The 25,252-nt window shown below is 38.9% G+C and overlaps 1 protein-coding gene across 1 annotated transcript; it reads right to left on the reverse strand.

Annotated features, from left to right (window-relative positions):
* Nucleotides 1-111: 111 nt before the first annotated feature.
* LOC141920944 (sulfotransferase 6B1-like) lies at nucleotides 112-10,139 on the reverse strand. The gene is made up of 7 exons (XM_074818563.1): nucleotides 9,938-10,139; nucleotides 7,869-7,999; nucleotides 7,107-7,196; nucleotides 6,344-6,470; nucleotides 5,445-5,539; nucleotides 4,770-4,926; nucleotides 112-3,802 (listed from the first exon to the last, which is right to left on the reverse strand). The coding sequence occupies exons 1-7, from the start codon at nucleotides 10,137-10,139 to the stop codon at nucleotides 3,672-3,674; spliced, it is 933 nt and encodes a 310-aa protein (XP_074674664.1). The 3' UTR covers nucleotides 112-3,671.
* Between the last annotated feature and the right edge of the window lie 15,113 nt (nucleotides 10,140-25,252).

A 25,252-nucleotide genomic window follows, 5' to 3' on the forward strand; every position in this document is an offset into this window, starting at 1 on the left:
GAATCCATTCATTTTTTCTAAATATTTTAAGTAGCATTCCTATTTTTTTGCAAAACTTCATTTCTACATCTCCAGGCAGAATTTAGAAGAATGAAGCAAAAAGTCATTGAATACTTTATTCTTTCCTAGTGTATTTTTTATTTTTACTTATCTTCTTAAGTGACAGATCTATAAATTGTGTGTGTGTTTTTCCTATTTTTAATTCAAGTATACTTAAAGAAACTTATTTTGCTATTTTTCCAGAACAGGTGGCTGAAGTGGAGTTGGTCCCTGGACAGGTCTGAAATACTGTGTCCACAGTGCCAAATACCAATGCCGGTACAAAACAGCTGAGTATAGTAATGTCTTACACCATCACCATTGACAATCCCATTTTCTCAATAGAGCCAGTTTCAGTGAATTTTGGCATCTTCAGTTTCAGAGAATTTCCATTTACTGAAGTTAATCTATGTCAGTGTTTAAGTATTAATTAAAGTTAAAGCTTAACTGTAGGCACATATATAACTCAAGAATGAACAGAGGGAATGTTAACTGTAGTTTTGTGGTAAGAGCATTCGACTGGCATTAGTGGTAGGAAACATCATCTTCTGTATTCACTACATTTTCTTTTCCTATTTTATGTCTGGAACATGGAAAACATAAAAGCAGTTCTTAGAAGTGGCATGTAGGTGTATAGATTAAGAACTCTCTTCAAACACAAGAAAAAGACGTTACCTTCACAATTTTGCTTTTTACTAAGCTTTATACAGGTAGAAATATGGTCTTCAGTGGAGCAAGTGCAAATTTATATGATATTAAAAAGAAAATTATTTGGGATTTTTGTGATACAAAGAGAGAATTATTCATACATAATGATAGTCTTTGATTCTTGAAGAAGTAAGGAGCAGGGTCAGCAGAACTGCTACCTTGGACTTCCAGAGGGCAGACTTTAGCCTGTTTAGGAGCCTGGCTGACAGAATCCCTTGGGAGGAAGTCCTGAAGGGCAAGGGAGTCCAGGAAGAGTGGATGTTCTGCAAGAAAGAAATCTTAAAGGCACAGGAGCAGGCCATCCCCATGTGCCAAAAGACAAGCTGGCAGGGGAGAAGACCAGCCTGACTGAACAGAGAGCTTTGGCTGGATATCAGGAAAAAAAGAAGTTTATGACCTTTGGAAGAAGGGGCAGACAACTCAGGAGGACTACAAGGATGTCGTGAGGTTATGCAGGGAGAAAAAATTAGAAGGGCCAAAGCCCAACTAGAACTTAAACTGGCTTCTGCCATGAAAGACAATTAAAAATGTTTCAATAAATACATTAGCAACAAAAGGAGGGCTAAGGGAAATCTCTATCCTTTACTGGATGTGGGGGGAAACATAGTGACACAGGATGAAAAAAAGGCTGAGGTACTTAATGCCTTCTTTGGCTCAGTCTTTAATAGTAAGACCAGTTGTTTTTCTGGGTACCCAGCCCCCTGAGTTGGAAGACAGGGACAGGGAGCAGAATGAAGACCCCATAATCCAAGGGGAAATGGCTCACGACCTTCTACACCACTTAGACACACAGAAGTCTATGGGGCCAGATGGGATCCACCCAGGGATACAGAGGAAGCTGGTGGAAGTTCTCACCAAGCCACTTTCAATCATTTATCAGCAGTCACAGTTAACTGGGGAAGTCCCAGCTGACTGGAGGTTAGCAAATGTGATGCCCATCTACAAGAAGAGCCAGAAGGAGGATCCAGGGAACTACAGACCTGGCAGTCTGAACTCGGTGCTGGGAAGGGTTATGGAGCAGATCATCTTGAGTGCCATCATGCAGCAGGTACAGGACAAGCAGGTGATCAGGCCCAGTCAGTATGCATTTATGAAAGGCAAATCCTGCTTAACTAAACTGATCTCCTTCTATGATAAGGTGACCCGCTTAGTGGATGAGGGAAAGGCTACAGATATTATCTACCTAGGCTTTAGTAAAGCCTTTGACACCATTTCCCACTGCATTCTCCTGGAGAAACTGGCTGCTCATGGCTTGGATGCATGTACTCTTTGCTGGGTAAAAAACTGGCTGGATGGCCGAGCCCAAAGAGTGTTAGTGAATGGAGTTAAATCCAGTTGGCAGCCAGTCACAAGTGCTGTTCTCCGGGGCTCAGTATTGGGGCCAGCTCTGTTTAACAGCTTTATCAATAATCTGGACAAGGGAATTGAGTGCACCCTCAGTAAATTTGCAGATGACACCAAGTTGGGTGGGAGTGTTGATCTGCTTGAGGGTAGGGAGGCTCTGCAGAGGGATCTGGACAGGCTGGATCCATGGGCTGAGGCCAACTGTATGAGTTTCAACAAGGCTAAATGTCAGGTCCTGCACATGGGTCAAAACAATCCCATGCAATGCTACAGGCTTGGGGAAGAGTGACTGGAAAGCTGCCCAGTGGAAAAGGACCTGGGGGTGTTGATTAACAGCCACCTGAATGTGATCCAGCAGTGTGCCCAGGTGGCCAAGAAGGCCAGTAGCACCCTGGCTTGTATCAGAAATAGTGTGGTCAGCAGGACGAGGGAAGTGATTGTCCCCCTGTACTTGGCACTGGTGAGGCCACACCTTGGGTTGTCAAGCATTGGAACAGGCTTTTCTAAAATAAACAATTCTATGATTCTATAACTCAGCACTTCACAGGTCACACCTTGAGTAATATGTCCAGTTCTGGTCATCAGAATTCAGGAAAGACACAGACAGGCTGGAGGGAGTCCAAAGGAGGGCCACAAAGATGAGAAGGCTCAGGGAGGACCTCATCACCCAACACTTAAGATGCAGCTACAAAGAGGATTGAGCTCTCTATTCACAAGGAGCCACATGGAGAAAACAATGGCCAATGGGTACAAGTTGCAGTGGGAGAGGTTTCAACTTGATATAAGAAATAAATTCTTTACAGTGAGAACAATCATTCTCTGGAACAACCTCCCCAGAAATGTGGTAGAGTCCTCATCACTGGAGGTTTTCAACATGCAATAATCTCGTCTAGGCCCCCTCTCCCATGAAAGATTGGACCAGATGACCTTTCGAGGGCTGTTCTATGATTCTATAAAAGCACTGCCTGTGAGTGGATCTGGCCTATTAATACCAGCACATAATCTGAAATTCATTTTGAAATTCTGCATTCAGAGAGATTAAAATCCCTAAGAATGCTGATCCCCATTCCCCTTCATTCTCTTCCCTCTAGCTTTGATCCAGTTTCTGCTGAAGTCATGGGGAAGATATCTTTTGTCATTACTTAAGGTTGTGTCAGATCCATATTTTTGCTAGTGATCTTTTCTGTGAAGATGTCACCTGATTTGAAACAGTTCTGAAAAAAAAAAAAATCTACATATTAAATAATTATAAATAGCCTAGAAAGTCTAAGTTTGGCTAGATAGAGAAAGGGGGCATTTCCTTCCAGGTGACAGCTACTGAAACAAGGCTGTTAAATTTATCTGAATGTGGTTAGTTGCCATCTTATTCAGCCAATGAGTTTAGCCAAAGCAAGCCAAAGATCTCACCTTTAAAACAAAAACCCGCTCTTCATCATTGTCACTGTAAAGGTTGCTGCAATGTGATTATCACAGTAATTCTAAGGTGCTTGGATCATTTGATCTAGTTTTGTAGTATGTAGCATTCAGATGATCTGAGAGTGCATTGAAAAGTTCTTGCTCTAACCACATTGCATTACTCTTCAGGCTTTACAGTACACCTCATACTTTAACTTTGCTCCCAGTTTAGTTCCTCCTACGTGTTCTTCAAACGCTTTGTCCATTTTCTCATTTTGATCTTCATTGAAAAGATTCTTCCAGTCACTTACACCACCTTCAAAGAAGCAAAGAAACTCTTGACAAACAGGAAATTTTATTGGTTCTTATTTTATACACCTGTCATTCTTGTTCCATTGTACACTAAATGGAGCTGATACCTTTTTCAAGAGAAAACTTCACTCATTTTTGCACCAATATAATTTTGGGAAGTCAGTGGAACTACAGATCTGTGAAACTGCTATAATGCAAAAGAACATACTCCTCTTCAGGTGACTGTGTCCAGAAAAACAGCCTGAAGTCCTGTTTCTCTGCAACTCTCTACTCCAGTCAGTAATGACTGACAAGGTAGAAGACCATGAAGACTTAAATAAGAATCATCTGGCAGGAGGGAGAGCTGGGTTTCTGTTCCCTTGGCAGCTTGAGTTTTTATCCAGTGACTTCTTTAATGTAAAATGAAGAAATAGATTCAGACTGCCAGGTTGGCACTCTCATGTCTGTGTCCCCTACACTACACTGCAAAAGTAGTTCCCTTTGTTTCCCCTTCTCTATGTACATGCTTGGCTTAATTCTAACCTGTGAGTGTGAACAAAGACTTGGCAGTGGCCCTTTCAGGAGATTCTACACTCTCTTAAAAAGTGTGATCATGCCACTCAGGCTGAGTTTGGCCCAGATTTGCCTGCTCAGGTAAGCCTCTAATGGTTGAAGAATAAGTGATCTTTGCACAGAGATGGAGAGGAGTTCAGACACATGACAGGTCCTCCTTCCTGCCAGTCACCTGTGGGCCTCTATAATTTCCTCTGTGCAGTTGCTTCTCCTGTGCTGGCTGCAGCCTGCTGATAGAGCATTTCTGGGTCTCTTCCTCACCAGTGCTCCTTGACTAGTCTTCTCAAGCATAACAGTCATCAACCTGCTTGATACTAATCCATAAGGCTAATCTGTGTGCAAAAAAGAAGGAAAGGATGGGTGGCTCAAGTTCTTGAGAGTGTGACATTTCTGCCTCTGGACCTCTTGGAGCTTCCTACCTTTGCGAAAGAGAATATTGCCAAATGCGCCATGGGTCTTCTGCGAGTTCTTCTTCATTGACTGGAAGCTGCTCCTCTCTACCACAGTCTGAAGCTCTTTCTCAGTCAGGGAAATACCAAAGAAAGCAGCTATGTTTTTCACACCCAGGACCGGATTCTGAAAAGAGGAATGTAACATACCACATGACAGTAAACAAATTACACTGCTTTCCAAGGTGTTTGCACTTCCCTACATCTCTCTGCTGGCTACATATATAGAACATCCACAGAGTTCAGTAGGATGGGAGTGGTACATAGTGTTTCTCTTCTCCATAATTATTTCATCGGAGATATGATCTGTCTTCCTATAGATCACAAAAGATTGTATATGATTTACAGTTGATCAAAATCTACACTGTTGAATATATAAAAGCTCCCCCCAAAATAATACTGGGGATTTTGATTTACAGTGATTTGGGCTTATATCAGAGTTAAAGAGAAAACAAGAATCATTTTCACAAACAAAATTTTTAAAAGGCTTTTAAGTTTGAATCTCACCTTTCCTTCCCTTAAAATAAGAATCTAGCTCATAGAGTATCAGACAGTTTGAATACACTACATGAATATAATGGTTAATTGGTTTAGGAACAAATGCTCTTTGAAGTAGAAAATATTTGTAACTATTGGTAACCTCACCTCTTTTAGCTCTTCATAAGTTATTGTCATGACATTTTCATCATCAGCATATTTGTTCCATTTGGAAAGGTATTCAAAGTAGCATCCCCAGGGCACTAAATAAAACAAAAGAATCCTAAGATGAAGCATAAATGAAGATTAGACAAGCTCTTTATATAATAAACCAATTTTTACTCCTTAAATTGATACCTCAGCCATGGATATTATTAATAATGTCTATGACAGAGTTTTCACCCTTCTGTGGGAATTACAGGGTTTTACTCCAAGCTGTTCTGACACATGCACGTCTCAAGCATATAATACAATTTGTAAGTCAGTATGGTAAAACTAGCTAGTATTTCAAGACAGATGTGAGTCCACCAAAGAGCTATCAGTACTCAAACCACCCTGCAGAGTCCCTTAATGCAGTTTAAAACCCTCTTTAACCCTCCCTTCTGCTGGCAATGTGATATGCCAAACTGAAAAATTTATGTTATTATAAACTAGTGGGATTATTTTCTTTCTTTTTTAATGCACTAGACTTAGTCCAAATGATTCCTCTGGTCCAATTTGGCATGTAGGAGTTCAGATGTCTGCATGGGCACAAGATGATGGACACTGGTGAGGAGGGGTGAAGGGGGATCCAAGATAGGGATAAGGAGGAACTGCTTCTTCCAGCAAAAATATCAGTTTGTGCAAGTTAAAGCATTTTGTGGAAGTGCAGTTTTGATAAGGATTTATCCCCAGGCAGTAAGACAAGTACTGTAAACTTTAGTTCGAATTTCTAACTTTCTGTATTTAATCTCTGGTTTTGTACAGTAAACCAAAAAAATCCTAGTGAAGCTGATTTTAAAAGTGCAAGGTTTTTAGACAAAGTCAAAGCATTGAATAATTGATGCAGACAGGAGAGTATACTGTACTTTTCTTTGTCATGAAAGCTGTGAAGAAATCATCCCAGGTCTCATAGGAAGGAAGAGGAGACATGACATTGGAAAAATGGTAAAAAGACGTAGCTACATCCTTCGGATTGCGAATCAGCAACAATATCTAGAAAAATTTAAAATATTTTATTTGTAGAGGAAGACATAGCAGACTATAGTATGAAGAAAACAATAATCTACTTTATTATCTACTTTACAGTTTGGGAAATTTCCAATATCTTGTATACTACTTGCAGAAGTAGCAATTTCATTCTAATTCAGGTGAAGTATTTCACTTTGCTTCAGAACCTTGTGAAGATGATTGCCTAAAATTATTAAAATATCTTTTACAGATTAATTAAATTAATTATGCAGAATCTAAGTATGTTTTGCTTGATACAACCTTCATTCATCATTTAGGTAGCAGGGAAAAAATCACAAAAATTCTCTCTGAAACTTGACACACTGAAGCCCTCTCTTGTGACAACACCATAAAATGCCTCCCATAGGAAATTATGTCAAAATACATTTTGATTTGTTCCATTCCCCCATCTCACTTTTGGAGACTGACACAAAGGTGTCAATAAGGATGAACTGAGATTAAGTGAATTGAATGTCAGTACTTAAACGGGCATGTAGAAATGACCAGGCTAAACACTTAAGCAGAAAAGTGATTCTGAAAATTGGCAGAAAATAACTAACTTGGCTTAAATAAAAAATCTTTTGGAGTGTTTGCTTCCAAGAGAGTAAAATCAGCACTCACCTTGGCTTTATTTTTGAAGATAGAGCTGGGAAGATTTTCAGGAAGGAGATGAGTCAATACAATTCTTCGAGGAGGTAATTTGTTCATTCTCTTTAAGAATTGGAAGGAGGAAATTGGACAGTTCAGTTAGTACAAGCATTCTTTTCATCACTCTATGACATAATATTGCCTTGCTAAACTCATCAGCAGTTATTGGCTCATAAAAATACCTATTTTTTGAGAGTGTTATCCCGAGATCTTAGTGGAATTCTCTGAGTAACTCTAATCTTCAAAAGACCCTGAGAATGAGTGATTGGAAGATTAGCCACTGTTAATTCTCCTCAGTGATAATGAATTCAACATGTTCTGTTAGACAAGGGATCAAATCTAAAGGTAAGATGCAGACTTTAACTGGGTGTATGTGAAAGCTGAAGAATCTCAAGGAGAGACGGAATGTGAGTGAGGAGGAATAGCTAGTAAAAAAGAGACAAACGCCAGTATTTCAGTATTTGATATTTCATTAAACTCTTCTTAAATACAAAACATGCTACGCTGAATTTCTGCAGTTCTTGCATATCTAATGAGTATGTGCTCCTCTCAAGTCCTCTGAAGTGTCCATTTATCCCTCAGCATTTGGCAACGCAGGTGAGATTCATCCTGACCACACATCACATACAGAGAAGTGGGAGAGTTTTTTATCAAATAGTGGATGATTTCATACACCATATATTCAGTATTTGAAGCACAAAATTTTGACACTGTTCATACGTATTCTGTGCCCACCTCATATTTCCCAGTATCTCCCATTTCAAGGTAGGGGAATTCTTCTAGTTCTTCATCATTCGTGCTGCTTTCTTTATTCTTTTCAGATATGGCTACCAGATCACTTAAGATTTGACCTAGCCAGTTTGTGCCTGAAAGGGGAAAAATACAGAACTGTTTGTAAAACCTTTAGAATAAACAGAAATGGATTTGCCAGGAAAGCCAAGAGGTAGGTAGTACTACCAGATGAATTGCCTGGTCTGCTTTCCTGTGATACAATCACAGCTGACTACCTGGACAATCACTTCTCAGGGTCCTACCTTTGCTCTTTATAAGGATACATTTCTCCAACTCGAAGTGCTCAGTACATGGTGAATTAACTTGTATATTGTAAATTAACTAATAAAGGAGAAGAACCACTAAGATTCAAATAGAAAAACATGCATTAATGTAATAAACTTTTATTGTGACAAATATAGGGGGGATTGGGGTGGTAAACCTGTACCTCAAAACCTAGTACATTTTATATGTTTTTCTGATGTGCTGCACAGGATTATCTTGGGAGGAAAGATGGGTCACAGAACTTCAACACGGGAGCAGAACTAGATCTGAAAATTGTGCTGTATGTGCTCATTTTCACACAGAATCACACAGAATTGTCTAGGTTGGAAAAGACGGTTAACGGTTGGACTAGATGATCTTCAAGGTCCTTTCCAACCTAGATGATTCTGTGATTCTATGAATAATAAAGCATTCAGATCTCTGGATGTCTCCTTTACCTGCCTTTGGAATCTGGAATTTCCCTGCCACAGCAGAGAGGGCTGAGGAAACACAGGAGAATCCTTAGGCAGCAGCATCCATCCCTCTGTCCTGCTTTGAAGAAACTGGTCTGTAATATTCCAGACCTTGAAGATCACCTAGTCCAACAATTAACCTAACACTGACAGTTCCCAACTACACCATATCCCTCAGCGTTAAGTCGACCCGACTCTTAAACACCTCCAGGGATGGGGACTCCACCACCTCCCTGGGCAGCCCGTTCCAACGCCTAACAACCCGTTCTGTAAAGAAATGCTTCCTAATATCCAGTCTAAACCTTCCCTGGAGCAACTTGAAGCCTATAAGCCAATTTTCTTTACCAATAGGCAAAAATTCTCTAAAGTGACATTTCCTATACACATTTATTGCATTTTTATTCAAAACATAAAAAAGAGCCTGTAGAGAACTCCCATCTTTAGTTTGCTATTTCCCCACTTCTGGACACTGGGTTCCTACAGCTTTGTCCCTACAGTCTTAATAACTGTGTTCCGGTGCATAGCATTTCTTCAAAAAGAAAACATGAAAAAAAAGCAAAAACTTTACAATCCTGTCAGCTGTGACTATCTTCTGTAAGACAGTGTGAATCCAATTGCTGAAGGAGAGAAACAGCTACATTAAAATGAATAAGAGACACATCTAATCCAAACCTGTAGCTCTGATATGGGCCAGTATAGCGTGCTTTCAGCCAGAAGGAGCAAAGATATAGGATAAACTCACAACTCGAGAAAAGATCTCCTCTTGATTTCCCAATAGTCAAAGATCAGTGTGATCATTTCAAGTGTTACAAAAATAATTTTTTGATAGTTATGATTTCAGATATTCTTGACATCTATGTGAAATAAACTAAAGAATATGCAGCATGGCATGTGAAGGTATCAAAAGCTCCAATCTGTGTAAAAATATAAAGCTATTAACTTTACAAATATAAATGTGAGAGCAGATCCTGCAGTATGAGGAGATCTAGTTATTTCCGGTGTGAGCATTTAACTTCATAACTATAAAAAGCAAAGATAACAAAAACCTTTACATGTTATGAAAAGAAAATCAGATGTCTGTTTCTCAGCCATTTGAAACATTCCCTACCTAAAATCTTCATAATTAACTTTGTTATGCTTTTTGAGAACAAAATTAGTTCTACAAAATTTTGTGAAAATTCTATTACTTAATACAATATATAAAATTATATATAATATATATTATATATATTAAGTACAAACCTACTTATTTGCCATTACATAACTTTATTTATGAAAAAAGCAAACTATATTCACCAGATTTAGGATATCCTGCCAAAATGATGTCATCACTTCTGGCTTCAAGGGACTCCATAGCTCTGAATACTTCAGGACTACAAAAAGTAATAGGGTAGAGAATCCCCTTGTAAGAAAAGAGCAGTTCATCACGATCCATTTTGTTAGCAGCAGCTATTGCCTTATCTATGATATCAGTAAACTTTTTCCTAGACTTCTCCATTCTTCTCTCTCTCTCACACACAGGCTCCGTCACAGTGTGAAATGCTATGCAGAAAAAGAGAGCTACAGATTACTTTTTAATGGGGGGATGGGTTTGGCTTTTTTTTGGACCCTGTGAGCAATAATTTACTACTCTTTCCGAAACTGTAAAGAAATAACGCAACTCCAGTCAAAGACCTTAAGTCATCTGAACCTTTTGAAATCAACAGAAGTTGAACATAAGCAAACAAGAAAAACAAGAAAATGCAATTGCATTCTAGGTTAAAGGGCTTAACTAGCTTCAAAATAACATGCCAAAAAATCTAATTACACCACAGAGTTTCTAAACAAAATATATCAAAATAGAACGATGTGAGTTGCAGCCTGGGGTTTAAATAGCATTCCTCATGGCAGTTGGGACAGTACGCATTCCCTAAGGAAGGAAAAAAGAGGGAAATGTCATGTAAATTATTAATGTATCTCATGCAATAGCATAATGTTGGAATAGGATTCAGTGATAGATGGACAGTTTATTTCACTCCTACACTTCACTCATCACAGAATAGTCCAAAGAAACTATCCAGAGGATTTCTAGTGTATTTTTACCAGATAGGGCAGTCAGGCCAATTATTATTTGGAGGCATGTTTTATCCTTAGGAAAAAAACAAAAACAAAAACAAAACAAAAAAACCCCAAACACAACAGTATTAGTGGAGAAAAACCAATTAGAAGACATAAGTCATGAGGAGGGATTCTGAGGAGAGTTAGATTTTTGGGGAAAAAAAAAGGCATGATCAAGATTTAGTAATGTGAGCCTTTGATACAGCCATCTGCCATGACACCTGAGCCAGGAGATGGGAGGAATGTATCCTGCACCATGTGTTACACAAGAAGACCCTCTGATCCTGCCAAATACTGATTTTGGAGACTGACAGAAAACATCAGTTGATTTCAAGTTTCTAAAAAGCAGCTTTAAAAACATGGAGATTAAAAACAGATTAAAGGATTTGGTAATCTCCAAATTAATGGTATTTGTTCTAGCCACCACAGTGCCTCTAAAGGTTTCTGACTCCCCATACTTATCAGACCTGGTCTTTTCTGGTTGTGGAGCTTTGCAGAAAGAGGCTAGTACCCGTTCTGTGATAGGTACAGGACACTGCTAGCTGACAGTTGCCTAGTGGACTGATCTGTTTATGCAGACCCATTCCCTGTTAAATGAAACAACAAAGCAATACCCTCAAAACTCGTGCTCTCAGGTGGTAAATGAGAAGAGGTAGTTTTCTGTAACTATTCCTATGATCTGCATTAATCTCAATAAAACTCTGGAGAAAGCTCCCATAAATTAGGCCTCCAAAATGACCTAATAAGATTTAAGATGGATCCACTAATATTGATCCATTTATGAAGGTACCCTAAAATCCCCCTGATCATCCATCTGCAAAAAAAAAAAAAACAACTCAGGGGGAGGGACATTCCCTGGGATTCTATGAATGAGCCCATGAAAAGTAGGCTTTAAAGTAGAATTGGCTCTACAATGGAAATGCCATATGTGGCATTTTTCCCTTTGAATAATTTATCATGTGCCATATCAGAGGGGAGTCAAAGTCTCCAAACAGAGACCAGGGTGGTAGGATACCTTAGGTTATGTGACAAAAGATTGTCTGCAGATTCACAAAGGAGCACTAAGAAACAGTGGAAGGAGAGCCCAAATACACCCTGCCCAGATACTCCCAGGCCCACCTCAGTAGCCATCAGCTTATCAAAGGCCTATCTACACAAGCCCAGAGGAGCAATGGGAGACAAAAGCAGGCAGAAATCCAAATTAAGGACTCAGAAAAAGGAACACCCTGTCCAGGCCCCTTCTAAGGCTGTCCCAAACCAGTGGCATCCCCAGAGTCCTGGTGTAAAGATGACCCATCAAGATGATCAGTGCTGGAGCACCTTTTGAAGACTGGCAGAGGCTGCTGCCTGGGGGTATAGGCACATTAAGGAATGAAGGGGAAGAGCCTTTCATGATTGCACAGGATTTATTATGTCAGGAGTACATGACAGGGGTAAGAAAACTGCCACAAATAAGATTATTTATCAGCCTGCATGGCACTATTACTATTTACTTAAAAATACAGGAAATACTGAAACGAAGTGAAAAATAATTAATCCTTAGTACATGATACGGGCTTATTTTCTTGACTACTCTAAAAAACTGTTTGAGCTGGGTTCTCTCTCTGCTGTAAAATTTTCTAGGATCCTCCTTCATCTTTTGTTTTACTCCTGAATTGAGGTCTTCTTTATGATGGTCACCTTCCCCGACCAGGACAAAGCTGATCACGTCAGATTAGACTCCTATCCCTTGTCTACAGAAGTATACACAGCTGTCTTTCTGCTACCCAAAATTTCCCACATGTCTTTTCTAAACTTTCCTCTCACAGCTTTTTTCAGCCTCAGCTTTGCTGTCTCTGGAGAGTTTCCACTCTCTTAATCCCCTCTCTGGAACATGGTAGGAAATAAGCAATTTTCCACAGCTTTCATCATCTCTATTAATGTATTGGCTAGTTGTCAAAGTACAGATGCAAAGGTTAACTGCCCCCTCCCTTCTGTTAATACTCCACTAGGTAATAAGAAGGAACATGTCAGTAAATACAGAGAATTTCATGACACACAATGCTGGAGAAATCATCTTTTTATACTAATCTGAAGATGTCAGCTGTATGTTAACAGACTCCTAAAACCATCATCAAAAGACATTTATTTGCTTGCTTGTTTGTTTTATCTGATCTTTCCCAACCATATTGGTGAAATTAAATTAAAAAGCTGGAAGTCTCTGACTAGAACTTTGTTACCAAATAAATGTGCAGATGTCAGGCCAATGACCTCAAGAAGTCACCCATTGCCTTATTGTGTATCTATAAAACCTGACATTAAAAGAGGAAGGGGAAGAAACTGGCAGGAGGGAGAAAAGAAGAATGTCACAAAACACTCATTGACATTATGGAGGACTTTCTGATTTTTGCTAATGCACTAAATGTCCTATTTCCTGCAAATTTGACTTTAAACCCATTATGACCTATGCCCCTGAAATAGTCAAAGATATGGAGCCTTTAGTACAGAAGTAATTATGACATACAAAGTGTAATGTCGCAATACAGATGAGGCCAAATATAAAATGCAAATGTAAAGTATGCTAAATAAAGCTAATTAAAGAGGTGTCTATCTGGATGCATTAAAAAAAGATTAGTCCTGTCACATTCTTTGCAAAAAAGAATAATTGCTATTTTAAATGTCAGTATATGAATTTGAATGCACAAATCAGTCTCATCAAAGCAAACACACCTTGCTCATTAGAGCATATAAGACATAGTGCATATATTCTTATAGGAACTGGAATTGTGCGGCCTGGGTCTTAAGCATAAAGTCAAAGTATTTTCACAGAGAGAAAATAATTTAGTTCCTTGTCTGAAGATCATATTTTAACTGTTTTTTCACTTAAATTATCAAAGACATTTAGGTTTATTCAAATATTGTAGTATTAGGACTGCAAAGTCATGCAAAAAGAACTACAGAGTGTTTTTCTCTCATTTTTTTCAAAACATGTTTCTCCATGGATTTTGTTGAGTCCCAGTCATGACACTGTAAATTAATCCTTTAGAAAGTTTAAAAAGAAACTGCCAGCTAATGGCCTGTGGGCTAATTCAGATGCTGACTAGCTGGCTAACAGGCCAGTGTGGGCACCACTTGTAACAACCTATTTACTCTTGGGCCATGATCTACCACCTTTCTTTCACTTCCTGCTGCCCTCTGAAGGACTAAGCAAGCTGACTGAGCTCCGCATTGTGTGTTGTGGAGGAGGACCAGGGCTGTATTGTGTACTGCTGGAAGTAAAGTTGGGACATGGGAGGAGGACACAGGGCTTTGTATCCATACCCTCCTACCCTCACAGGGTATAGAGATGAGGGTACTGGAGAGATGAGTTGAGAGCTGTAAGGGAATAGAGAGGGAAACAATAATTTGAGTATCTCTTCCCTAGAAATAGCCAGTTCATGCTTATCTATGGGCAGTTTAGCCAGACTGAAGATTAATGGTAGCTAGTGCAGGAACAAGAGTTAAAAGCTTAGACACCACTATGTGATACGTGCTCTTCTGCTGCTTTGAGGGTAAACTTAGCAGCATAGCTCTTTTTGGTATCATCACCTCTAACAAACCCTGAGAAACACAAGACGGGTCTATGCAGAGCTACTCTGGATGTCTGTGCTGCATTTCCTAGTGCTCTGGGTGCAGTGCTGGACTCAGGCTGGCTCCAGCAGTTGTGCTGCACTGAGCCTTAGCAAATAATTTTTCCTAGAAAAAGCACATGGAGACCCCAATGCAGACACCTAACCACTTCCTCAGGGACCAAGATGATGCCAAACAGGCAATTCAAGCCTTGAAAGACACAGGCTAACAAAGCCACTGTATCAGTATTGGGCTTCCCACTATGCCTTTTGGTAGCCATGTAATCAAGCTTTCCCAGTCTGAACACAGATATCTCATAACTGCCTGTCTGTCCTCCTCTGCTTCATGCAGCAATTCATCATCATTTACAAATGACAAAGTTCCTGCATTGCATTTTCTTCCCAAGCAAACTCAGTGCTCATGAATAAGGAACTATTTCTGCAGAGATGTATGTGCCAGACTAGATGACATTCCCCTGCAGTACCCAGGCAAATACGCATCAGCCGTAACCAGGGGGCAAACCTTAGAGCGAAGCAGTGAGTCCATTTGTGTGGCTGCTCAGCTCTTGGCCTGCCTCCTGGGAGTGCTCTGCTAATTTCTGCTGAGAGACTCTGCTGAAGAGCTTTCACCATGGCCAAATGTCAAGTGCTCACCATAAAGTTTCTCTCCATCCTCCTTTTTCCATGTTCTACCATTTTCTTACCCTCCCGATCCATTAAAAGAAAACAAAAACTTTAAAAAAAACCCTTCTTTTTTAATCCCCTCATGATTTTCTCTTCCTATTTTCATATGGTCAGCGGGTTTGATTCATTTTGCCAATTAATTTATTTGAGCTCCAGTAGGACTGCTTAACTCTCATCTTCCCTAATTAGATTCCATTCAATACCTCCAGATTCATTCCCAGAGGGGAAAGGTGAACTCATATTTCACTTGATGTATTTGATAGTGGACAACTGTCTCTTCAAAACTCCAATATGAGGAACTTTTATAGCTTAGAGTTCATCAAAATACACAGTCCCCTTTGATCTCAGAAAAAACACAGATACAAAACCATGAAAGCTTTTCCCTCTTTCTATTTCACCCTACTTTCTTAGTCTCAAGGCTCCCTCATCTTTATCACTCCCCTTTTTGATCCTAACACAATTCCTCAGCTTTCATCTTGTTTTACACATTCCCTAGGTCAAGTCCATTCCCTATATTTAGATTTGCTTTACTGTGTAAAGATGAAGGGATTTTACATCCAAAACAAGATAAAAATAGTCATCAGTAGCACAGCTCACCAGACTTACTAATCTGTCCATGAAATATATTTCCACATGCAGCTCAGAAAAGGCAAAACTTCTCTGTGTTTTTATTTTTAGGTAATTTCTCTTATTTAAGTCTTTTTCTGCCAATAATTATGGCTGTTCTACATCACAGAAAACCCACAGTTGCTGCCTTTGAAGAGTGAAAGCAGATTGTTAATGACAAAACTCCTAAATACCCACATCTTTTACTATCCTAATTTAGAGTATTCTTAAAGTGATGGTACTTTCCTTGATGTACCAGGGATACCATTCAGGAACTGCTTCTGAAGCTCTGTTCTCCAGGCCTTACTTTGTCTCCCCCACTACCTCCAGCCAGAGATGGATGATAAGATAGGGTAGACACCTGGGACTGGTACAGTTTCAAATCTGTCTCACCATATGGTTTGAAACCTGTGTTTCCCATTTTTAATAGCAATTTTATGACAGCTGTAATTGCAGACTTTATCAGAATAGCTGGGATTTAAAAGTCAGTGCAACAAGACAATAAAAATGCTCCTGCTAGTGTAGACTGCCAAGTTAGTAATTTATTTTTCACTCCTGATTAGTTCCAGTGCTGTTCCCACACTTAGTCTCTGTCTTGTGATCAGCAGCAGAAGATGTTTGGTAACTGGGATCCTTGAATCCCTACAGAAACAAGTGAGGCCACCAACCAGAGGCCACCAAGACTAGCTTTGCTGGATCACCCTATTCCTCAATGAATCGATTACATCCTTAAGGTTTAAGGTTATAAATGGATTTTACATGGAGACCTAGAATAAGAATGATTACTAAATCATACAAAGAAATGCCGATTGAATAGCACAACTCTTTAGTGAAGGCATTATTATACACAGACCAAATCATATTGTGGGAAACTATCATTTCACTCATTAGCTTTTAACCTCCATACTTATCTTCCTTCCCAGCTGAGTTCCTACTAACCTTTGGTAGCTGCTGGCTTGGAAAAGAGTGGAGTGATCTCCAGTTAAGGTGACACATACTGAGTAAAAGCAAGCTGTGGAAGAAAAGTGGCAGAAATGCAAATAAATCCTTTTCCCCAAACGTGAGTACTATCAGGTTGGAGAATTGCAGGGTGAGGGAGAAATGGAGAACATAGCTTTGAAGAGAGAGATAAAGAGCTGCTCTGAGGAAATGCTCCCATGAGAGAGACACTCTCTTTTATATATTAAAACACTTCTATTAATAAGTATTCATATTTTTATGACTATTGAATCTTTAATTAGTTGATTTGTGAACTGTATTTACTCCACAGAAATGTTAATACAGCACCTGAGAAGAGCAGGTAGTAAAAGATATCATCTCCTATGTGGGAAACTATTGCAGAAGAAAACTTGCATAAATACAATGCAGATTTCTTGGAAGCACCAAGAAGATATTAAAAATAATCCCCTTTTTTTTTTCTTAAGTCCAGCATTTGCACTCTCAATGTCTGAACTATTAAATTTTCTTCCCTCACCATTTGGGAACCAGCAGGAGAAAAGCATTCCAGGGACCACGGACAAGACAGAGTTCCCATATTCAGGTTTAGAGCCTCGTCCTATCATGGTTTGTAGCAGCCAGTAGCGGAGAAAAAAGTCTGTCTCAGAGCCTTTAATCCTGTTCTGGAGGAAAATCATGCTGCTCAGTCACTGCATGAGCATGGGATATGTTGAGTTGCCAGGTGCATAAGGCTGCAGAGATGCTCCTTCATTCCCCAGGGAAGGCATACGTATTGACTCTGACGTGCATGAGGAGCTCAGAAAAGCAGGTGAACACAGAGGTGTTCTTTCAGCATGCTGACTTCACAGCACAACCGGCTTTAAAAGCCTTGTTGTTCTCAGGCAGGGTGTGCTTGTGGAAAAGTAGCTGAAGCTTAGCTGGGAAGTTTCTTCTGACCTTCTATGAAAGTCACAGAGGCTAACTCCCTGGGCAGGCCTCAGCAAACTTCCACAGTCAGAGCAAAGACACATCCCTCCCACAGAAACTATCTATCTACCATAGACACGGCATAGTGAGTTGCCTTGAGCTCCCAGGAGCCCCCAAGTGAAAGTCTCAAAGTCTGGGACCAGTGCTTTGCTTCTGACTTTAGAGCAGACCTGAGTAGAGAGAAAAAGTAGGCAAGATCCAAGTGCAGGGCAGGAACATCTACCTATCACTTTTCCACATTTGTGCCAGTCAGGTAGATATCTGTGCCCAGTCTGTCCCTTACAGCAGTGGATTAATGCATAAAGCAAACACTACTGATTACAAATATTCCCAACATTATCAAAAAAGCTGTTACCTGTAGGAAACTAAATGACACCATTCTGTGATGTGACCAGCAAAACTATGGCTAAGTGTTCTCTCTCGCTTCTCTAACTAGGAATGAACCTCACAGCAAGGCAGGTCTGGGATGTGTTAGAAATCCATGAAACAAAGGCAGCTATAAACTGTAGCTGTATTGTATTGTGATGAAACCAACAACAAAAGCAGCATCGAGGAATGACACACATAAGTATGATTTGTTTTGTTTATAACAACCATTTTTATTAGCCTAAAAAAAGAAATCAGAAGGCCCAAGCTGGCATATTATGTGTTAATAAGATTCAGATTTCTGCTGATGCAGACTTGCAAAATAAGCACAAGGCCTGACAGAGGATTTACAGAGTCAACTTTGCTAGTAGATATGTATCAAAATTACCCAAAGCTATGGAGACAGAAGCTGATGTTTTGCCTATAAAAAGATAATTATACTTTAAACAGATTGAGCTACTGATGTGTTAAGAGATTCTTTCTTATCAGTGTTTAACGCAGATTTAATTAAAATTCCAATTAAGTCAATGAAAAATTTCCATTGATTTGAATCATAATTGGATGAGAGCTTAACCATGGCAGAAGTCTTTTTGCCAAGAAATGACCTGAATTGATAGTCTTTAGAAAGACTTAGAGAATTCATTAATAAAAGGGGAAATAGAATATTCCTTTAAGAAGGCATATTCTGAAGCAGGGCTGTTAGATTCCTCTGTATGTGATTAATTATAATACTGTTCAGTAAATTAACAACTTCTCAGTATGTCAGAGGTCTTATATTTAGCATTAATATCTGATATATATTGCAATCACTATAAAGGCAGCTGTAGTCTGAATATTACAACACTTATCTGCAATACCGACTTTTGTCCTGTGTATCATGCAACTGCATTCTTGATCAGAGTTCAGGAAATGATTGCTTTAACAGCTCTGTTTTATTTCTGACTTTGCAATACACATCATATTTTAACCTGAAGTGGTTGCTGCTAAGCATTCTTTGTACATTTTCTCCATATCCAGACTATGCTTTTACTCAAAAAGATTCCTCCAGTCTCTAACACCACCTACAAAGAACCCTTATTGACAGTGTAAGATGTAATGCACAGGTTTCAGTATTCACTGTATTTATTTTCTCAGGAAGCATTATTTACATTCCTCTATATGGTAAGGTGTTTTTCCTTGTTTTTTTAAATTATTAGTGGATTTGATTTCTTTCCAAACCTGAGCAGTTCTGCTAGTCTGCAGAGATCTACTGAGTGAGGTCAATTTGTGGTCAGCTTTCTGCTTCACTTAACTAATAGATGGCCCCAGTCTCGGGGCAGGGATGAGTGAATAGCCACAGACTAGCTCCTGGGTTGTTACATGGGTGAAATAAAGTTAATTGGCCTCATTTTTTGTTCACCTTATTACACCAGCTGGACGGCAATTGCATTTCAAGAACCATTCACCAGCTGCTTAGCTATTCCTGCCATGAAGGCTGTAACTCTAGAGTTACTTCAGTATAAGATGGCACTGATGGTCTGGAGGAAAAGGCTTACAGACATTCAGAAATAACCATGTATTTTCTTTCCAGAAAACCAATGGTTCCTCAAAAAGTTCCCATAGCTTTTTCAAAGGAAAAAAAAGCAAAAGTATCTGTCAAAGAAGGACTTAATGGTCTTAATGGCTGGACAAGCTCTGTCATGCTGTCATCTAATACCTAATATCTAATATCATTTTAGCCACAGAGGTGAAAAGAACTCATTGCTGAGCTACAACCAACTCCCTGGTTCTCCCCATCTCGGCTGAGACTTTGGTGAGTCAGATACACACAGTTTTGAAAAAGGAAAGGTGTCCAAAAAAACTGTCTGCCAAGCCAGTTGCAAGACAGTTGTGAAAAACCTTAAAGTTAGGAAATCTATTGAATTTTTCACCATTGTACACTGTGAATATTCAGCTAATATTTACAGATGGAAAATTCTGCTAATGAAGCTGGGAATGGCACACCTAACAATAGGAAGGCTGAGAATAGTGTCTTCAGAATGGCTGAAAATTCACCTTTACAGAAGGTGAATTTACATCACCAAACATCCCACGAGCATCCTTAGAGGTCATCTTCACATATTGGAAGCTACTCCTCCATATAACAGCACAAATGTCTTCTTCATTGAAAGGGAACCCAAAAATATTTAACAGTTTTTTTCACTCCTAAGTATGTAGTCTGTTAGGAAAAAAGGAATGCACCAGGTAATATCCAAGTAAATACAGCATTTCCTCCCTCTAGCCTTCCAACTCTCAGGGTATCTCTTTTCACACCACATTGATGACAAGGTAAAGACAACGATGCACACAGCTGTTCCCAGGACTAATTCAACTAATTACTCAAATCAGACTCTGTATAGCTAAAGTCCTGTGCTAATGAGCAGAGTCCATTTACAGAAACAGTGATGAAGGCATGCATGTTCCATCCAGAAACAGTTCAAATAGGATCCCCACAGCACTGGGTAAAAGCAAAGCATGTAATAAGGTAATAATTATGTGATGAAATATTATTGAAAACTGAGTGCATGCTTTCCAATCTCAAATCCATATTGGAACTACAGACAGAGATCCTTTCTGGGTATAATCATGTGCCACTTTTACAAGAAAAGGCTTTAGAAATTAATGTCTCTTGACTGCCTAGGAAATGCAGCCAAGATGATTAGCTCAGGTCATTGTTCTAAGAACTAACTATGTTCATTTGATCCACTGGATATGTTTTTTTCAGAAATAACTATCACACTTCGGCCACAAAATAGAGTTAGACATGCAAATACTTGTGGTTTAACTGAGTTTTTATTATCGCTGCTGTTATCATTGCTCTCTTATCCTTAACCATGCTGTCAGTATATGGCAGTATTACTTTCATGTTTGAAAACAATGCACAAATACCCTTTAATAACCAAAAGTCATGGTGAGTAGTGAAGGCTCCCTTACTGACTCCAGCGTTTTCCCAAAGGTATGTCTTCACTGCTCAGTTGAGCTGGATGAACTGCAGGAGGTCCTCAGAAGTGGGAGCAGACTAGCCAAACGGAGAGCATCTTCAAAGAAAATTCATTTCTCTTTATGGGACTGTGAGAGCATTGCAGTAGACATTTGCTTATGCATGTCTATGTGCAACCATCCTCTAGTAATCAATCCCAGTCAGCTGTGGCAACTGAAGAGCAATTTAAGAGAAGGCTACTTTGAAGGCAAGTTAGTGTTTGTGTTAGAGACTGTTCTACATTGGTGGTCAAGATGTGAGAGTAAAACACCAGTAACCATGAGTGAATGTATCCATTAAGTAAGAATTCAATACCTCTTCCAGCTGTGAAGTCTTTGAAGAAACTATCCCAGGATTCATAAGACAGAAAATGAAAAAAGGCTAGGGAAAAATTATAATAAAATATCACTAAATCTTTCGGATTTCAGAGCAATAGCAGTATCTGAAGGATATAATTTTAATATATATATAGGTATTAGGAAAGGGCTGTAGTGGAAAATGAGCAATGTTCATTTTAACTAACACAGCAAAGATTTCTTGGACCATGTACATTAATCTTGAAGTACTGATTTTACATTACAAGCAGAATTCAAATTATTTCACTGTCCTTCACCTTGAGGAAAGTTTTTTAAATGTATTTATTGTGCACACATAAATCAATTATATAAAAACTCAGTGTGTTTTGCTTGGCATGTTGTTTTTCAAACATTTATGGTGAACAGTGGTTTTATTAAAATAGACCAGATAAAACAATAAAATTATCAAGAAGGGTCACATTTGGGTAAAACACTAGTATTCTTTGCAGGATGACTTGTACTCAGAGTTCAGACTCTTGCAACACCACAAGTAAATGGTCCCGGTAGGAGACAAGTAAAAAAAATCAAATTGGCTTGAAAATCCACTGAAGTCAGTGTGTCTATAAATCATTTAAAAAGTACTCACTTCAGCTTTGTTCTTGAAAATGGACTCGGGTAAATTTTGAGGAGCCACATAGGTACATATAAGTCTTCTTGGGGGCAATTTCTTCACCCGCATCAATAAAATTCAGAGAAGAGAGAAAGTAGAAAGCATAATTAACATAACATTACTCTTTTGAAATCCTTTGCATCAACAAAGGGTTTCAAAACCCTTAGCGAAAATTTCATCTGGGAGAGGATAAATTGTTAAGCTTTTTCCTGGGACCAAATACTGTCTGTTTTCAGTAACCCTAACCTAAAAGCTCTTAATAACAATTGCTTGGGGAGAAAAATTGTCCTCTGATCCATTTCAAAATATGAGTTCATGTTTCTTCTTTATGTGATGAGAGAATTCTAAAAGTAATGAGTGAGATCTTGGTGGGAAAGGTGAGAATGACACATCATTTTGGAGCCAAAATGGATGAGCCTGTTGAGACTAAGAGGAGAAAAGGAACAGGAGAAGGAAGAAGTTGAGATTAGATTGGGAAGGAGAAAAGCTGGAACAATGAGGAAAGATGGGGGAAAAAGGAATACCTCTGAAAGTCCTGAGCAAGGATCTGAACTCTGACATGCAATAGCAGAAGTTTTTGACTGGCACTGTCTGTAGCTAACTTCCTTGTGACTAGCTCCTACATCAAGGTCTCTTTACACATGAGGACTGAGCTGTCCACTTGTCTCTGGGGCTTGTCCTTCTGCATCTGTAATAAAGCATATTAGCCAGACAGTGCACAGAAACTTGAACTAGTCATACAGATGCTGCACTTCCTTATGAAAAAAAAAAAAAAGAAAAGAAAAATGGCTTTGGAAAGCAAATAAATATATTAATTTGCTGTTAATAAGAACATAAGAAAGCAGCAGGGCAGTAGCAAATTGAATTGGCTTGTTGGAGGTGCAACAGAAGTTCCTTATGGGACATCTCCAGCATTTCATCTTGTGTTACGTAGTCTTTTTGTTTATCTGTGCATGAAATGTCTCCTTTGTAACCTCTACAGAATAAAATTGGACTGAATTTTGGAAGTGTCTCACACAGTCCTTCTGAATCTTTTTCTCCTTACTGAGCTACATGGATTTATTTTGGTTAGGGAATCTCTGCAGATGTCCATAGTTCTTACTCTGTAAGGAAGTATTTCATATGTCACATGTTCAGTTGAGAAATTACATATAAGCTTCAGTGCCCACCTTGTATTTCTCAGAATATCCGATTTCAAGGTAGGGAAATTCTTCTGGCACAACTTTCTGATGATTTGTTTCATTTTATTATTTTTTGCAGCTGTTGTTATTAAGTCATTTAGTATTTGTCCAAAACAGTTTGTACCTGGAAGCATGAAGAGTGGAATTTCTTTGAAGATGCTAGGAAAAGTCTTGCATGCAATGTATGAAATGGTGCATGAGGGGTACCAGTGACACCTCACTAGGGAAACAGAAGAAAGTATTTTCAAGTGTAGAAATTCACACAGTATCCAGAAATATGCCTGGTCTGTGGCATTTAAAATATTGCTGAAGCCTATAAAAAACTAGTTGAGGCCTCTTTTGCTCTGGTAGGCTGAAAGGAGGATCTATTTTACTGGACTTGTATCAAACCATAAAATAGGAAGAGATAAAAATGTTGATCATTGTTCCAAACAAGATTACTTAGTTCTTTGTCTAACTGCTAATTAACAAGATGGCTTTAAGAAGGACATTGACCAGCACATCATGGGGTAAAAAGAGTTATTTACTACGATTGCACAGGAATATTAGTAAAAGCCATGAAGAAATGTCTTGGGTTCGTGTCAAATTAAGTTCTCTAGCTGATCGTCTTCCTTGTCTGCCAAATTCGTCTTGGCTCAAACTGACTCCAGCATAACTCCTGGTCAGTGGAATTATCGTAAGCTTGAACTTTCTCTTTTGTCAGATCCAGTATTTATAATGTAAATAATTTCAACTTTAAAGTACTCATGTAAGGACTTGTAACAGCAAGACTGGCATGAGTACAGTATGAGTGGGATGTGCGTCTGAAGGCACCAGGCGAAGCGGCAGAACAAGGGTTAAGAGGATGACCTGTGTGGATAAGGAAGGAGACTGTTCACAGAAATGCAACTGAGGGATGTGTTCCTTACATCAAGTCCAGGAGGCCTGTGCTCTGATAGGAACAGAGCACCACAACTTGTCAGCAGAAGACCCTGCACTGTGACAAGAGGAGGGTGGCAACAAGGTTACGGCATGCAGAATACTTGTCTAACATTTATAGAGGCTGAATTAAGCAAAATTTGGGACCCAAAGCATCACACTGAACTAGTCATCACCCTCTATATGGTAAAAAAGAGCTGTCCAAAAACTAGTTTGTCACCACCAAGCAAGAACAACCCAAGATATATGATAAGAACTCAACTTATCCTTCATGTCACACACTGTAACTGACCCTGGCTACACCATTCAAATACAAACACCTTGCTGCTTGAAAGTATATAGGTACAAGAGAATGAATGTAAATAGATAGAATAAACATTTAGTTTTTTGTAAAACAGATATCACCTTCCTCTTCCTGAGGTCTTGCACTGATTTTTGTTACCCTGATTTCCTACACACACACTTATACTGAAAAGATGTTTTGTCTGTGGAATAGGCTATATTAAGCAATTAGAAAAATGAAGTATAGCACTTTACATTCCGGAAAAACAGATGTCCTTCAAAAATGTTTATTCATTTAATTCTGATAACTCTGGATATGCCTGATATCCATGTACATGTCCCTTTTCATTCTGAGTTCCTGTGGAGTCTATGGTTTCCTAAGACAAAAAAATGCTAAGATTTGTATTTTTGTAGGATGGAAATATTTCATATAGTTTATAGGAAGGGGAGACAAAAGTCTAAAGCATACAGTATTACACATGAAAAGAAATTATATAGTTTTATGCCAAAGTTAGTGTTTTTTTTTTTTTAATTTGCAAATAGGAATGTCACTTTCCTTTCTCATTCATCTCAAATAAAACCTGAAATAAATATTTCATAGTTCTAAATGCAACACCATAGTTACATTAGTAGTAGCAATTACTATTATTCTTGTTGTTGTTAGTTGTTATTGTTATTGCTATTGTTATACCTGTTCTGATTATCAGCATTATTATGGCAACCTCCTTTGTGCAGCAAGAAAAAAATACCTGATTTAGGAAAGCTTGCTAGGATAACATCATCTCTTCTGGCTTCAGAGGACTCCATAGCTTTGAAAATTTCAGGAGTGCAAAGAGTAGTGGAGTAGACAGTCCCCCCATAGGTAAAGATCAAGTCTATGTTCCAGTTTGTCAGCAGCAATCATCGATTTTTCCAACACATCAGCTAAAGCTGGTTTAGACTTTTCTATTCCTTTCTCTTCCTTTTTGCTTTCCAGAAGTCCCTATTGATGTGTAATCATGGG

This window comes from Strix aluco, chromosome 3 (genome assembly GCF_031877795.1).
Source record: "Strix aluco isolate bStrAlu1 chromosome 3, bStrAlu1.hap1, whole genome shotgun sequence".
Taxonomy (NCBI): domain Eukaryota; kingdom Metazoa; phylum Chordata; class Aves; order Strigiformes; family Strigidae; genus Strix; species Strix aluco.